Below are 12,877 nucleotides of genomic sequence, written 5' to 3'. Positions count from 1 at the left end.
TCTCAAAAAAAAAAAAAAAAAAAGGTATATCAATAGCAAGAATCTAATGAATTCTAGTAGTCTTTGTATGTCTGAAAAGTTCTTACATGATAGTTTAACTGGGTATAGAATTCTAGGTTGACAGGTTTTTTTTTTTTTTTCCTCTGCATGTTGAAGATACCCCATTTTCTTTTGGTGGATAGGATTGTGATGTTAATGAGAAGCCTGATGTTAGTTTGGCTTTTGTTTGTTGGTTGTTTGTTTGTTTTCCTGAGACATGGTCTGGCTCTGTCACCCAGGCTGGAATGCAGTGGCACGATCTTGGCTCACTGCAACTTCTGCCTCCTGGGCTCAAGCCATCCTGCCACCTCAGTTTCCAGAGTGGCTGGGACTACAGGGCCATGCCACCACAGCAAGCTAGTTTTTGTATTTTTTTGTAGAGAAAAGGTTTTGCCACATTGCCCAGGCTGGCCTTGAAATCCTGGGCTTAAAGCAATCTGTCCGCCTCAGCCTCCCAAAGTACTGGGATTACAAGTGTGAGCCACCGTGCCTGGCCTAATTTGGCATTTCTTTGTAGGATATCTTATCCTCTTTCTCTGGTAGTTTTTAAGGTATGCCCTTTATCTGTGATATAACAAAATACAGATTTATTTTCATTTTTCCTACCAGGGATTCTCTCTCCTTTTTCAGTTTGAGGATTCCATTCTTTTACAGGTCTCTGGCATTAATTATCTCTTCCGTTTTCTCCATTCTCTCCTTCTGGCATTTTAGAAACTTTGGTATGTCTTCTGTCTCTTAACTTCCCTATTTTTTTTAGTCTCTGCACTTCGTTCTGAGTAATTTTATCCTTCCAATTTATCAACTGCAGTGAGCTGTGATCATGGCACTGCACTCCAGCCTGGGTGACAGAATGAGACTCTGTCATGTGTTTATTTATTCATAAATGAGTATCTTTTCAGATTGCTTTATTATAGGTAATTCCTCAAATTTCAGTTCTTATTTTTGTTACATATGCTCAATTTCATGATGGTAGGTTTTATATGTTCTTTGTAATTTTTGTCTGAACTCCTTCTGTTTTCATTGGAATCAAAAGCATTCTCTGGCTTATGGCAGTCTTCCCATGGTATATTTTTTATTCACCTCTGATTGAGATCTGTGGTTTTCACTAGTTCTGGACAAATTGTTTATGTTGACTTTCAGCTTCGAGTTCCCATACCACCAGGTGGTACAAAATCACATTCCACACGTGGCACTGGCTGGGCATTCCTGTTTGTCGCCATTGATTCTTTCTATCTAGAGTAAGAAAGTGGCCTGCTTCTAGCCTGTGTCCCAGGTTTGGCTTTCCTGGCTTTAATTTGCACATTTGACTCCTCATTCCTGTTTTGTGTTTCTTTGTTGTTTAGTGCAGGGAGTTAAACCGTTTCCGTCTCCCCTCTCCACATGAGTGCTGTAGACTATAACTTAGGGACCGACCCTACTTGGGCTGCTGAGCTTCAGCTCCCGCTCACCACTGTGGGACTTCCTTGTTTGGGGCACCTAGGCATTCTGCTTTCTTACTTTTGAGCTCCAATGTAATTTTGTTGTTGTTACTGTTAAATTGTATTTAGTATTTCTCTTTTTGGAATAGGATGAGGACTTTCTACCTATTCATACTGTATCATCTTTTCAGGAAAACTGGGACTATATATAAATTTATTTTTCTTGACTCACTGTCAGTAAAATTTATGTTAGACAGGCAATTCATGGTCTCTGTAAAAGGATTATGATTCCATCTATAATTCAGCCAACTGTAGTTAGCATCTCAAAATCACTAAATATTCTTGCAACCCAGCAGAGGTTGAAATAAATGTAAGATTTATGATTTCTTATTTATTTATTACATAAAGATTGCTATTTTTTACATTTATCCATTATATGAAATTAGACAACTGAAAGACTGCTTAATAATTTTGCAATTATTAAATTAGAAAATTTTAGATATCCCGTGTTTATGCCATAGTGTATATAATCATTAATTTTTATCCTTCTTTGGTATAGTAGATATCAACATATGTATTAGTATACCCAAGTCTTGACAATGGAAATAACATGTTATTGCCAATACTTTTATATCTTAAAGGTATAAAATAATTTTTTCCTGTGTCATTTTCTTAAAGACCTAGGTTAACATCTTCTGACATTGATGTCAGTTGGAGAATGTGATTTACTTCATTATAAAGAGTGTGACATTCTCGTTATTTGACCAACAGTGACTATGTTTTCAGACATAGCTTTTGTTTCCTTTCTTTTTTTCAGACATATAAAGAAAAGGTGTATGCAAATACATTGCCACACACAAAGAAAGGCCAGCAACTGAGTGAAGGCAGCATTTCACTTCCTCTTTACATTTCACACCCTGTGAGCCAAAAGAAGAAAAAAGTCTACCGTACAAACCAGACCACCTTCATAATTGGAGAAACACCAAAAGGAATCCGCAGGTACATTGTCTCTGACAACACTAGACTTGAAGAATAATTCTGAAAAGAAATGTAGCTCGGTAGTAAAATATACAAATATTTGGATTATAACCATAACTGACATCTGAATATTTCAGAAAAATCTGAATTTCAAAAATAAATTGCAAATGTTTTAGATGTTGTTAGAAGGCTAATCCCTGAATTGATTACCATAAAAAGGGAAATCATGTTATACAAGGAAATGAAATACTTAAGTACATTTTATTCATTCAGTCAATGAATATATTTTGAGCACCTAATAGATGCCCAGGCATTGTGCTGAGTCTTGAATATACAGTGTAAAAAAGGACAGACATAGAGCCTCCAGTACAGAGGAATGGGGTTGGCATCAAACCATAAAGTTTTAAAAAGTAAACCTATAAATAATTATAAAATGGTGTGTTATAAGAAAAAAGAGAAAGAGTATAATAGAATGGGGAGGGGACGTGGAACCACCTTTCTTTTGGGAAGTCAGGGAAGACTGTCTACACAGGTAGCGTTTGTATTAAGAGCTGAAGGATAACCCTGCAAAGAACCAGAGTAGGAGCATCTCCAAGGAGGGAAGAGGTTTGGTGTGGTCAAGGAGCTGAGAGAAGACTGCTGACCTTAGTGCAGAATAAACCAAGCAGAGAGTAGCATGAGATGGAGGGTAGAGACGCAGGCGGGGCTGGAGCATGCCACCCCTTGGAGGCAACAGAAAGACTTTGGATTTTGTTCCAAGTGCAGTGGAAAACTGTTGAAGAATGGCACGATCTGATGTATCTTTTTGAAAGATGGTTCCAGCTTCCCTGTGGAAGAGGGCAGAATGAACAAGGGTAGATGAGAAGGAATTCAGTGATGCGGGTTTGCACCAGAGTGGTTGCCATGAGGATAGAGCCAAGTGGATGAATTCAGTTTGGTGATGGACTGGTTCGGGAAAGAGAGGGAACAAGATGACTTCTTTCTGTCTTGAGCAACAGAGTGGAGGTACTGAATGGGGAAAACCAGAGAGAAACAAGTTCAGAGAGGAAAAAAATCAAGAGTTCCCTTTTGCTCATATGAAATGTGACATTCTGTGGAAGGGTTCAATAGGCAATGTATGTATGAGCTACTTCTGGTTTGGGGATTAAAGGTTTAAATTTGGGAGTCATCAGCATAGAGTTTATAAATGGTCTTCAGAACTGTGAGACTATGTGAGCAGCCTAGGAACAGAGCACAGAGAGGAGGAGAGAAGCCCCAGGACACAGACTGGAGGCAGCAGCTCCTCCTGGAGGAGGTGTAAGAGGCACAGTGTCAGGTCCTGAAGTCCAGGAGTAGTGAGAGGGTCTTAAAAGGAAGGAGTTCTTAACTTTATCAAATACTGCTGAGAACCAGAAGCAGATGAAGTGGGAAACTGCCCACTGGAGGTAGTAGCAGAGCACTCAGCAGGCACCTTGGCAGGAGCAGCCTGGGAAGCAGTGCGCAGGCCCTGGCGGGAGGTGGCAGGTGCTGTAAGTTTGGATGGAAGCGGTGGGCAAGCCCTGGTGGGAGGTGGCCAGCGCTGTAAGTTCAGATGGAAGCAGTGGGCAGGTGCCTGCTGGTGGGAGGTGGCCGGAGCTGTTAGTTTGAATGTAAAAAGTAGCAGCAGCCGGAGGGCATTGTGGGTCTTAGAGTTGAGATAGCAGAACCCATTGTGTGTTGAGGGAAAAGACTTGTAGGAAAAAAAGAGATCATGTCAGAGAGGTGAAAACAGAAAGGGGGAGGGCCTGGAAGCAGTGGAGGGCGGTACCCAAACCACAGGCCATGGTCTGGCCTTTGAGAGGCGTTGAAAGAGAAGGGACAAACACAGGTACAGATGTGACATTTTCTCAGTGAATTGAGAACTGAAGCCCTAAGTTCAGAAAGAGAAAGATTTAGGGAGAGAGAAGTTAGGAAACAAATCATTGATGAAGTAGGAAAGTAGGCTTCATGGGACTAGAATTTCTGGATGGCGTTAAGTTCCCATTTGAGAATAATTTCAGGAAAATCATCTGTCCAGTTTGCATATTTTATTCAGCAAGCTTCAGTTGCTCTGTTGCAGACACAAGTAGAGAGACGGCTAGGTCTGCCCAGGGGTTAGAATGAAGGGAGAGAGAAGCAAGGAAGCTGTAGAAGGTTTGTAAAGGAGTGATTATAAAGTTAAACCTAAGCTGGACAAGGGAGGCTGATGGATTGTGCAAAAGCACAAGAGTCCGTGAATTTGAGGACTTGAGGTCACCAGCATATCCCCCAGCATTGCTGTTGTGGGCGATCATCAAGCAGCGGAGCTGGAACCTGAGGTGACTAAGTCAGGGACTGGAGGTTGAGCTGTTGATGGTAATGACAATGGCAATTTGTAAACTTGGGAGTAGAGGGCTAACATGGAGTTGAGATGAGTTTGGAGGTGAGCTAAAGAAAGTGGTGGGCCAGGTATTGATTGGGTGGGACATCCACCTGGATATTGATGTTATCAAGAATGATGGCAGGAGATGGGGTCAGAAGCAAGATTAATCCAGAATCTTGAGAGTTTAGCTGCTAGCAGGAAGCAACGAAGGGGTCACTTAAGATTAAGGAGAGAACAGTTTAGCTGGATGGCATAAATGTTAAAGAGGGGAGGGAGTTTTCTAAGAAAAGAATGGTCTGGAAGCAGCAGTGTCTAGAAGCACTATCCCTGAGGTTGGAGAGCCATGAGATGCAGGAGCCTTGCCTTGCAAGGGCTGAATGGGAAGAGGCAGTGTCATCAGAGCGCAGGATCATTCAGCATAGACGTAGAAGACTCGGGGGACTGTTGGTTCCGGGGGCACCGAGGGATGGCTTGGAAGGGTGAGGGATTGGATTCAATCAAGATGTACAGTAGGAGGAGATGAGAGGCCAGTGGTGATGGATGACGGCAGTGAACAGGGATGGGAGGCGTGGTCGGACTGGCCCTGCTGCTTCTGGGGGCAGTGGGAAATGTCTCTGGCTCTGTGGGTTCAAAATACTTCCTGCAGGGGTTTGGCGACTCCCAGGCAGCTAGTTCCTCAGCTGCCCAGGGAAGAGCTTGTCCCCTAGCTCTTTGGAGTGCTGGCATGGCTTGTTGGAGTATGGCTCTCAGCTGTCTGTAGTTGCACAGAAAGGTGAACACCTCCCACACTGCCACACAGCGTATCTCCCCAGACAGACCAGCAACAAGGATTTTTGCGGAGTGTGCCTTTTCACTTTGGGCAAATATTTTGCCAGGGGGCTGACCATATACCTTTTTCCCCCCAAGTTTGCATGCGTTCTCTGTTCTCGATTGCCTCCAAGAGCTGTGTTAGGACACTGGTTTGTTCTGTTCTGGGCTTCAACGTAGCTGCAACTTTAATCTCTTCCCTCGATATATTGTATGCTGCTTATAGTCCTTCTTCTTCTTCTTTGCTCATCAGTGCCTTCTTAAGAGGTGGTTTGGAAACTGCCTCTTCAGCATCATGATGAGTAAGTTTGGAGGGGCTCCTTTGTTGACTGGCAGTCTCTGAAGGAAGTATCTAGCTTTCTTTTCCATGCATTTGCAACCTTACAGAGAGTAGGGAACTTTGCAGGTGCTAATTCTTTGTGCCCTCTGAGTCAGAAGACTAAGAAATGGAAAGAGTTCTTCTTTATGTTTCTCAGTGAGTCGTCCTTCAATGCTCATGAATTTCATTATGTCACAACCTGCACCAGGGAGCAGTGAGGCATGATTGAATCCTTCCTCAGTGAAACTTCACATTGTGCCATATGAGGTCATTTCAGAAAAGGTTGCGATGAGCTTACACTGACTTATGAAGGCTTAGTCAGTGACCGCAAGGTTAGGGTTGGCACCAGGTTGAAAGAGTGATCGTGTCACCTTGATGTCAGGGCCTTTGCTAGCTAGTCATGCTGTGGCTTCGTTGAAGTCACTGCTGGGTTGAGTTCGATGGAGGTTGTGGTGCCTCCTGGCTTGACGGCTGAGAGGAGGGCACTGAGTCTTTTTCTTATCTGCTGCATTGGGTTACAGCTGGGTTTGCACACAGCATGATAGATGAGCAAGAAAGCAGCCTTCACAACCTGGCACTTGGTGGTAACATCACCCATGTTTTTCCAGTCAGGCATGCACCATGGTGCTATTTTTATTTTGCCTTTCTCTCCAGCAATTGATCTGTCTGGCCTGATGAAATCCTTCAGCTCCAGCACCAGATCAAACGTTGTAATCAGCATTGTGAAAGTGACTGATACAGCACCTGCTATGTGGGGAGGTTGCTTTTGGAATGGACACGATGCCACACAGCATGCTGCATACGCATCTTGAGCTGTGGGCAGGGCAATGACAGACTCGTCAGCTTCGCTGAGTTCTAGTGGCATGTTCAAGTGTTTCAATCACTACGTGCCTCATTGGCTTTGGTTACCAATTAGGGGTGCAGAATTAAAACCGTCCAACCATGTACATTTTACCACCCTCTGTTCCATTAACTGTCCTAGTCAATAGAATCAAGACTGCACCTTCCTCCACTGCGGTCACGTGATCGTCTGAATGTTCAGTCTTACCTCTCCTTCCAGAAGCTTAGGCAGACAGAAGATGAATCTAGCTGTGTTCCACCTCCCTTCCTCCAGAAAGGGAGGGTTTTGAATGGTATCCGTGATACAGAGCTGCTTTTGGTACATCCGTGATACAGAGCTGCTTTTGGTACACACTTGCTGAAACAGACATATCTTTGGTTTCTTTTTTCCCCCTTTCACTGAATGGGTTATGGAAGTCTACTCTAGTTAACTAATTTTTCTTCACAGAGTGACTGGCGTATGCCACCTGGTTGTACCCTGCAGTTCCTTACATTCTTAGAGAAAATTCTGAAGGCCCAGAGTTAGGAAAGCCAGTTAGAAGGCAAAAATAAAATGAATGATAATTATAGCTTATCCTGTAAGCAACAACCATGTGGCACAGTGTACTTGCAGACTACTCAGATAAAATGAGGTTAGAAGCAGCCCTCCTCCCAGAGGCGACAGCTCACAGGGTCGCCGGTGAGGTCGCGGTTTCAGCACAGCAGAGATGAAGTTACTCTGGCAGTTGCTGAGACACCACCAAGCCTTAGATAAATAAAAGACATCAGCTTGTAACCTTGCCAATCACTTAATCTTTACAAGCACAAATATTTATTAGAAGGGCCATGAAAATGGATTTGAAGATGATTAATAAACAGAATAATATCTCACTATTTCATGTGAAGTGAAAACTGGAACCTCTTAAAAATATGCTTGTTACTTTCCAACAAGAACATTGGCAATTTCCAGGACAGAAATTTGGAGTCATGTATGTGTGTTATTAAATATTCTGTTGGAGATGAAAGTGGCTGTTGATAAAGCATGTATAGTATCTGGATTTGGGGAAGTTAACAAGATAGTGTAGTGAGGACTAGAAGCCATGGGCCCATCTGAAGCCACAAACGAAAGTTGTGAGTGTGCTTTATAGTCTACCATTAACAGCAAAGGAAACACAAACTATATAACCTGGTCTGCGTGGCAAAAATAAAAGTGGCATTGAAGCTCCTACTTACATACATTAAAAGTAATTTTTTTTTATGCTAAGGATTCTCTGTTGTGCATAAGATAAAATTCAAACTTCTGAACTTGGCCTACAGACCCCCTATGATTTTTAGCCTCTTCCTTGCAGTTTCTCCTGCCACTCTTTGAACCAGGTCATCTTGGACCTGAGACTGTACATGTGCCCTCTCCCCTGGGAGACTTCTCACTCATCATTACCTGACCGGCTTATCTACCCACCTTGCCTACCGCCAGTCACTGACCTAGGTTCCCTTTCTATGAATGCCAGTGGTGCCCCATATTTACCTCATGGTAAATTTACATTATGGGTTATCACTCTAGTCTAGTTTGATTGTCATGCATTCGTCTACCCCAAGTAAACTATAAACTCCTTGAAGATAGAAACCGGAGTCTTATTTGCTGTTACATAGTTCCTGCTATAGTGCTTAGCACATAACAGACTCTATAAATATTTGTTGAGTGAATAAAGGAATCTTTTAAGGAACTATGGTATAAAATATAATTTCTGAAACTTTAGGACTTTTAATCATGGGCTGCTCCACTCACTATCTGTGACTTTTGTTCAAAGGAGTATTTATAAACATTGAGCTGTTCTATCTCTTGGCCCAAACTCATCATCAGCAAAGCAATACCCACTGTCTTAGTCTGCTTGGATTGTAATAACAAAATACTATACACTGGGTGGCTTAAACAACAGAAATTCATTTCCACAGTTCTGGAGGCTGGATGGCCAACAATAAGAAGTTAGCTGATTCAGTTTCTGGTGAGGGCCCTCTTCCTAGCTGGCAGGTGGCCACCATCTCCCTGTGTCCTCACATGGCAGAGAGGAAGAGGCAGAAGAGAAAGAAACTGTGTGGGTTCTCTGGCATCTCTTCTAAGGACACTAATCCTGTTGGATCAGGGTCCCACCCTTATGACCTCATTTAACCTTAATTACCTCCTAAAGGCGCTAACTCCAAATACTGTTACGTCCTGGGTTGGGGGCTTCAGGAGGATTTGGGGGAGGGGCACAGTTCAGTCCACAGCACCCTCATTTAGGGAAAGGAGCAGGGCTCATTGCCCAGGTCCCTAAGTCTTTCTGCCTCTGTCTTACCAAGGTTCTTGAAGGCCCATTTCCTCATATATGTATACAACCGCTTTCATTAGTATCTTACACTAAGAATACAACACACTTGTTCTAATAGCATCTCACTTCTTAGCTTAGGTGTCCATACCAGCTGGGGAAAAAATAATCTGGGTTTATCAGTTTAGAACTTTCCTTTGGGCTCATCAAAAAGTCTTATGCGATTTCTATATTCTATTTGTAGAAGAAGGGGAAAAGGAGAGGGAAGCGAAAAAAACAAATGTCTTTCTTAATTTTTCAGAATTTGCTCTTTTCATTAAGATTCTTCTTTGACAACTTTATTTCATGGGACTTGGATACAATATAGATTTTCAAGTACAGATTCTGTAAATCATGATCCTCATGTCAGTCATAAATCATTGGCTCACTGGAGGAGTAGCATGCTGGGCCTCCATAATTCCCAGGAAATACCTAATATAGTAGCATAAATCAAAATAACGTACAAAGTGGTGATTTTGTGAGCTCAAATACTTTTCTCAGTAGCATCAGGGAAGAGGCCTCATTCTACTAGGGTAAAATGCATTTTCGTTATGGAATTCAGCAGACGTGCTGAGGAACAAGATTACCTTCCTTGGCCTCTACATTTCCTGTTACTGGTGATGAGTTATTTCAAAATAAAATGTAATGAAAATAACCACTAGTTTTGTTCATTTAATCTTTAGAAAACAATTTGAAGAAATGGCCTCTTATTTTAACTCGTCTTCTGTAAACGAATTTGCTAAATATATAACCAATGCCACATCAGAAGAACGACAGAAAATGCTAAGAGACTTTTATGCTTCTCAATATCCAGAGGTAAAAGAATTTTTTGTGGATTCTGCATCAGAATTCAACAATTCTTCCTTTGAGAAAGGAGAGTGTACCAGGAAGAAATCTGAAAAAAGAGACCCTCTTATAAAAGCAAGGCTGTCAGATTCTGAAACTTTGTCATTTAAAGATTCTACCAACAAAATTTCTCAAGTTTGCAGCCTAAAAACATATAAAAGAAAATCAATTAAGTTTCAGAATCATAGTTCCTGTAGAGAAGAGGTGTATTCTAATGATGCAGAAACTAAGAAATCACCTGTTAGTTCTACTCAAGAGATTGACAGTGGGAAAACCAGCCAAGCATCCAAAGATACTGTGACATCCCGTTCTCAGAACAGTGAGTCTGAAACACATGAGAGAAGGTTAGAAAATACCATGAAAGACAAACAGGACCTCACAAGAATGGGCATTTCAAGAAAAGAACCCCTTCTGAAATGGGAAAACAAAAAGACAGAAAATCCAGTGCTGGAAAACTCTTCTGTGATAAACTTACTTGGTGATACCTCTATTCTTGACCACCTTTTTAGAAGTCATGGGAGCAGTCCCACACAACTGCCAAAGAAAGTTCTTTCAGGGCCCGTGGAAAAAGCAAAACAGAGACCAAAAGATTTCTGGGACATTTTGAATGAGCAGAATGACGAGAGTCTTAACAAACTCACAGACTTGGCAGTAATAGAGACTCTGTGTGAAAAAGCACCTCTAGCAGCACCCTCCAAAAGGAGAGAAGAGCCAGCAACTCCTCTTTGGAAATCAAATGAGAAATTTTTATGGAAGAAATTTAACTCAAGTAGCACAGATGAAAACACAGCCGATACACAGAGTACTACAGAAGTATATCAATGAATTACTGCACCAGTGAACTGCCGCCATCACTGTTTACGGCACTGGATTCCACACTGATTCTATTATCTTGGACACAGTTGTTGACATATATTTTTATTAAATTATTGCTTTAGGATTTTTTAAAGTCTGAAGTATTATCATGGATCTGTTTTTCTTGATATTTGATTTGATCTTTCAAGAATATGATTGTATTTATAGTATAAACGTCTGTTATGAATTAGAAAAGATTCTAGGTTTGTTAGTAGGAGACCTGGGACATCTTTCTTACTGTATTACGTAATGACGTCACACTTGCCCTGGTGAGCATTGTTTCCCAGTATGAAAGATGAAGGGTCTGAACCAAAACAGCGTGAGTGTCCTTCCAGTTTAAAAAAGCTTTGCTTTGCTCTCCTGATGGCTCATAGGCTGAATCATGTCCGCCCCTCAAATCAGGTGTACACCAATGTGTTTCTTTTTTACTAGCACTTGAGAAAGTTACTATTTTCTTTTTCCCTGGGTATCATGTTCTATTATTATTCTAGAAAAAAGTCATAACTAGTACTGAATATATGGTATATATGATATTAAAATGATAATTTTGCAACAGCTCAAAGTTAAAAGGTTAATGTTACTCACTTTGCTATGTGAGCTGTGATTACTACCATTAGCCACAGACACCAGTGCCTCAACTTTTTATGTACCTATTGTGATTTAATCAACGTAAATAAAGGTTTGTATAGTATTTTTGAAGTTAAGTATGAAGAAATGAATCAACTTTTTATTTTGTTAGAAACTAGTACATTTGAGTGTAATTTATATGGTTTACAACAAAATGAATGCGCTCATTGCTGAATTCGTATGTATTTAGAAGCCTTTACTCAGCCCCTGTGTTCTGTGCTAGAGGCTTGAGCTGCACAGGTAAGGCAGAGCTACAGGTGAATGAAAGGTAATCATGTCAGTGAAAAATCATGGTGGAAAGCCCCTGCTATCTCGTGTGCACGCTGTAGGCAGGACCTGAACTGCCTCCGCTGCAGGTTCAGATGCACCGCTGCAGCTGTCCTTCAGTCAGTTCACAGGGCTGCGAGAGGACACATCCATCCAGAAAACGGCCTGAGCCAGGAACTGGCTGTGCTAGAGAGCCCTGCTACCGAGCTGAGGAGAGAGGCTTCTGTGTACCCAGGATGTGGAGTCATTGCTCAGAAGTGAACAAAAAATCAAAAACCAAAGTCTTCTCAAGGGACTGATCGGCCAGGTGTGCTCTTCTTTAGAGCAGTGTCCCCTTAAAGCCCTGAAAACACCTCTTCAAGGAAATAAACAACATCTGCAAATGGTACAGCTGCCCCTAAGTATTTAAGGCAAAGAAGCCTTAGTTTGCAGAGATGATGATGAACTTTTCATTCGTCCACAGAAAATGAGAACGCCACAGGAAATACACGGTTATTTTCTAATTCAAGTTCAGTGTGTACACTTTTTAAATTCTGAAGTTACCCTTCCTTTATGATATCAAAATAACGCTCTTTTATGAAATGATGGTAGATCATAGCTTTTAGTCTTTTTCATTGTCCCTACATAAAAGTTGGCAGTCATGTCGGTCCCAGAAGTTTTATTTGACACTTACTGGTCTATAAAATCCAAAGGAATGGGGATCACTGCCTGCCTTAACGGTTTTTTGTTTTTTGTGTTTTTGGCATGTGAAGGATTTTTATGTCACACATCCAGCGAACAGTGGGTCTAGGATCCAGGCGTCACAAGGATGTCACTGAACCTGCCCGCCCCAGTGACAGGCCCACAGCTTCAGAGAGCAAGAGTGCCCATCACTGTCTAGGCTCAATGCAGACGCGTTTCTGGTTTCACCTGCACCAGAGACTGCAGACCATCTTCTTTCCGCCCAGTGCTTCTGCGAAGCCTTACTGGGATGGTTCATAAGCCACTTTGCTGTGGGTGATGGCCCCTGTGCACTGTGGCGTGTACGGCTGGCTCCGCTTGGTGTTCGTTGCAGGAGGGAAGAACATCTCACTCTTGCTTGGCTAAAGGGCCACCCCAGGAGGGCTGTTTCGCCTCGTAGGGTCTGGCAGGGTTTCGCTAGGAAAACAGTGCATCTGGTAGTTACTCTCTGCCCCTAGGAGGAAAGACAGATTCGCCCTTC

General features: G+C 42.1%; 1 protein-coding gene across 1 annotated transcript in view; it reads left to right on the top strand.

Annotated features, from left to right (window-relative positions):
- Positions 1-11,493, top strand: part of ERCC6L2 (excision repair cross-complementation group 6-like 2) — a 240,699-nt gene extending 229,206 nt beyond the window's left edge. Inside the window, exons 19-20 of the mRNA XM_011927507.1 lie at positions 2,275-2,456; positions 9,765-11,493. Coding sequence (XP_011782897.1) covers positions 2,275-2,456; positions 9,765-10,752 — 1,170 coding nt within the window. The 3' untranslated portion in view covers positions 10,753-11,493. The remainder of the gene's footprint in view (positions 1-2,274; positions 2,457-9,764) is intronic.
- The last annotated feature ends 1,384 nt before the right edge of the window (positions 11,494-12,877 follow it).

Source organism: Colobus angolensis, unplaced genomic scaffold (genome assembly GCF_000951035.1).
Source record: "Colobus angolensis palliatus isolate OR3802 unplaced genomic scaffold, Cang.pa_1.0 Scaffold72, whole genome shotgun sequence".
Classification (NCBI taxonomy): Eukaryota; Metazoa; Chordata; class Mammalia; order Primates; family Cercopithecidae; genus Colobus; species Colobus angolensis.
The sequence above is the reverse complement of the archived record's forward strand: the minus strand, read 5'-3'. Positions and strand labels throughout refer to the sequence as shown.